Here is a 4,102-nt window from a genome sequence, read left to right on the forward strand (position 1 = left end):
ACCCATTATTTTTTCTCTACCATTCACACTCTGACGCATAATAACTTTGACTGTTTGGCATGAAAAATTATGATTGGTTGTTTATGACTTACACATAAACTTATCATTTTTTCTCCACCACTCATACTCTACTCATAACAATTGTGGCAAAAAATAAATTATAAGAAAAATTGTGAATTCTAAATTTTCTCCTATCAAAATAAATTTCAACAGCCTGTGCCCCTTAATAAGACTTTTTTTTTTTTAGTTCATTCCATGCGCTGAAAAGTCAAAACACGCCACATCCTAGGACTTGTTAGGAATCTTATAATACACACAAACTGAGAGTGACACTACCCACCAATCAACCAGTAAATAATCTCATCCTCAAGACATATATGATATACCATAGCATAGATTCTAAATATTCTGTGGCCATTTGAAAAGTGAAATCCCCACTGAATCATGGTGTCCAAATGTCTCAGCTTCCATCTCCATCACCATCCCCACCCCCACTCTTCCCTCACCTCTTCCATATACCAAAATCCAAGGCTCTCTCACTTTCCCACCACTCCTTCGCAGTCATATACCAAATTGACTCTCACTCCTCACCAATCCTCCCCTTCCCTCCCTAGAAAAACATGCTCCATTTTCACCCCCATGGCTTCAAGCCAATCAACGCCTAGTTCCAAGTTTGATGAGTTTGAACCCCATCCCTCACTTACCAATGATGATCTCAAGCCAACTACATCCCATCAAAGGACTTTTACCTGGTGGGAAATGGCTAGTCTTTGGATTGGTCTTGTTGTGGGTGTTCCGTCATACTACCTTGCTGGTAGCCTTGTTGATCTTGGCATGGCTTGGTGGCAAGGAATTGCCACAGTTGTTACTGCCAATATAATCCTATTAATCCCATTAGTCCTCACTGGTCACCCTGGCACCCGTTATGGTATTTCTTTTCCTGTCCTTGCAAGGTCCTCTTTTGGAATCCGCGGTGCCCATATCCCCACTCTACTAAGAGCCTTCGTTGGTTGTGGTTGGTATGGAATTGAGACTTGGATTGGTGGCGAGGCAATTTTTCTCCTTTTACCAAAATCCATCAAAGAATCAACCTTGTCTCAGCTCCTACCTTGGCTTGGTACTTCCCCACTTGAATTTGCTTGTTTCATAGCCTTTTGGTTTGCTCAATTAGCCATTGTTTGGAAAGGAATGGAAGGAATCAGACAGCTTGAAAAGTACTCAGCTCCCATCCTTATTATACTCACTTCCTGGTTCCTCATTTGGGCTTATGTCAAAGCTGGTGGCTTTGGCTACATGCTCTCCTTATCCTCTAGGCTCTCCTCCTCACAATTTTGGTCCCTCTTCTTTCCTTCACTCACTGCAAACATTAGCTTTTGGGCTACTCTTGCACTTAACATACCTGATTTTACTCGATATGCTAGGAGCCAGACCGATCAAGTTATTGGTCACGCAGGTCTTCCAATCTTCATGGGGGCATTTACATTTGTTGGCCTAGCCGTGACCTGCTCTACCAAAGTAATATTTGGACGAGTTATCTCCAACCCAATTCAACTTCTTGGACAAATAGGAGGATTCTCAACTATAATCCTAGCTATTTTTGGGATTAGCTTGGCCACCATTACAACCAATATTGCTGCCAATGTTGTGGCACCTGCCAATGCACTAGTCAACCTCAGTCCCACAAATTTCACCTTCAGAAGAGGAGCTATTCTAACAGCATTGCTTGGAATTGCTTTTCAGCCTTGGAGACTACTTAAATCAAGTGAGAGTTTTGTTTACACCTGGCTAGTTGGATACTCTGCGTTATTGGGTCCGATTGGGGGCATAATTTTAACTGATTACTATCTTATTCACCGCACAAATTTGAGTATCAAGGACTTGTACACATTGAGTCCTTATGGGGCTTACTATTATTCAGGAGGCTATAATTTGGCAGCAATGACAGCCTTGATCGCAGGGATTTTGCCAGTGGTTCCGGGGTTCTTGCAAAATGTTGGAATTCTATCTTCAATTCCGGACAGTCTTGTTCTCATATACAACAATGCTTGGTTTTTCAGCTTCTTCTCTGCAGGTTTTCTCTACTGGCTTCTATCCTGTTTGACAAGAAAACAAAATAGGTCTCTCCCTATAGATCCCCTTTTGCCCTCTACAAATTAATTGTTGTAAACAATCATCATATCTATCAAGTGTTGAAAACAATTATCATATACAACTTAAACAATTTTTATGACACTTGGGTAATTTCCAGTCTAGTCTCTCTGTATATTGATGATATCTGTATAAATAAGTAGTCAATATATTGTTATCTTAAATTACATGGTCAGGCTTCTCTCTAGCTACCAATTTATCTCCTTGCCTTTTGGGAATGCTTAGATTCTATAAAATGTATGAAACGTATTGACAGCTGAAAAGATTTGGTTGAAAGATTGCTTCTCACAGAGGCTTCCATTTCTTCAAGAAATACAAAATGTTCCGATAGAAGAGGTTCCATGTCGCTTTAGGCTTCTTCTGTCACTTCTGATTGATCATCTAAAATAACACCATGTCCCTAGCAATTGGAAGCTGCTTAATTAATTAATTGCATGCCATGTGTAATCACATAGGCCTTTGGATAAAAACAAAATAAAAGCAACATTTTGAGGAAAGACATGAGATACTGAACTTTTATAGATCCATCAATACCCAGATGAGTCAATCAGCAAGAAATTTATGATATATTGGACAAAGAAAATAACCTGAAGATATATGTGCCAAAAAAAAAAAAAACCAATAATTAGAGAGCTACCTCGAGGAGGAGAGACTATAACATAATTCATGTCATTGCATATTTGTATGTAAATACAAGTTTTACTGTGTAGGTCTTAAAAATTTATGTCTCACTTTTAAAACACAACCCCCCCTCCCTCTCTTGGGACTGAACTTTGAGATTATTGGAAACTTACTCAACATCAGGCATGCAAATCACATATTCAAATTCATGTTCTTTTGCTTAAATGTCTCAATGATCTTATTGATGGAAGAAATAAGAGAACAAGAAAACTACAAAACTATGGTAGAGCCATCCCACCAATCCACAGCTTCAATGCAAGCACCAACAACAAGAGAAGAAACAAGAATGAAAATAATAAGATTAAATAACATATAACAAAAAGAAGTGTTTAGATTTGATTGGTGCTTAAGCTGCACTTAACAGGTCATTACAATGTTCAATGGCGTTTAAAGAAGCCTGCATCTTAATTGAGAAAACTTAGCCTAAATGATCCCATGGTTTTTGTATGAAAAAAGAAAAAAGTGATAAAATCCTCGTACCCTTATATATATATATATATATATCATTACAGATCACATTCATTAATTTTATTTTATTTTTTATACAAGATAGAAATTCTACTCTAACCTAATCTAGGTGTATATATGTGTGAAACTCCTTCCTAAAGACTTGAACCAGGCCCTTGTCACCCCACACCTCACAAGCACTTACTCTTATGGAGTGACAATCGTGCGAAAGGTATGCAGTGGTCTTATCCTTCAATTTTTAAAATCTATATAATATCTAAAAGCTAACATATAGCGTTTATTGTTGCTTCACTACGATTAAACCATATCAACTTAGCATTTCGGTTCACTTTGGTTTATTTGTTCCAATTTGGTCCACTTTGGTCAATATTGTCCATTTCGATAACTAAGGTCTATTTGGTCCATTTTGGTCTACTTCGGTCTATTTCAGTCCAATACGGTCTACTTTGGTCCACCTTGGACTAATTGAGCCTTAAATGTCTTTCTGTAGGTTGTCTTTTCAATTTTGGGCAAAAAAAAAAAAAAAAATCATAATTTTAGATTAAAAATTATGAAACTTTATTCTATTTGGCCTTAACGCTTTAGAGTCTGTTTGGTACGTGTATTTAAACAACAATTTTTTGTTTTTTTGGAAATACATGTGGATGAAAAAGTGGGTGGAAATGCGTGTAATTTTATTTAAAAATTAAAAATATGTGTTTAAACAAGTCTACTAAACAGCCCCTTAGTTTTATGCTAAAAAATGCAAATAAAATAGATATTAGAAATTAAAGATATGAGCCCTAAAAAAGTAATAAAAATAAGA

At 37.0% G+C, this 4,102-nt stretch overlaps 1 protein-coding gene across 1 annotated transcript; it reads left to right on the forward strand.

The window, feature by feature from the left end:
* Positions 1 to 400: 400 nt before the first annotated feature.
* On the forward strand, positions 401 to 2,366 carry LOC115951280 (purine-uracil permease NCS1). Its single transcript, XM_031068465.1, has one exon. The coding sequence runs from the start codon at positions 445 to 447 to the stop codon at positions 2,155 to 2,157; it is 1,713 nt and encodes a 570-aa protein (XP_030924325.1). The 5' UTR covers positions 401 to 444; the 3' UTR covers positions 2,158 to 2,366.
* The last annotated feature ends 1,736 nt before the right edge of the window (positions 2,367 to 4,102 follow it).

The sequence above is a fragment of the Quercus lobata genome, chromosome 7, assembly GCF_001633185.2.
Source record: "Quercus lobata isolate SW786 chromosome 7, ValleyOak3.0 Primary Assembly, whole genome shotgun sequence".
Classification (NCBI taxonomy): Eukaryota; Viridiplantae; Streptophyta; class Magnoliopsida; order Fagales; family Fagaceae; genus Quercus; species Quercus lobata.

Excerpts from the sequence above, each read along its gene's own strand:
- LOC115951280 (XM_031068465.1), top strand. The coding sequence starts at position 445 with ATGGTGTCCAAATGTCTCAGCTTCCATCTCCATCACCATCCCCACCCC.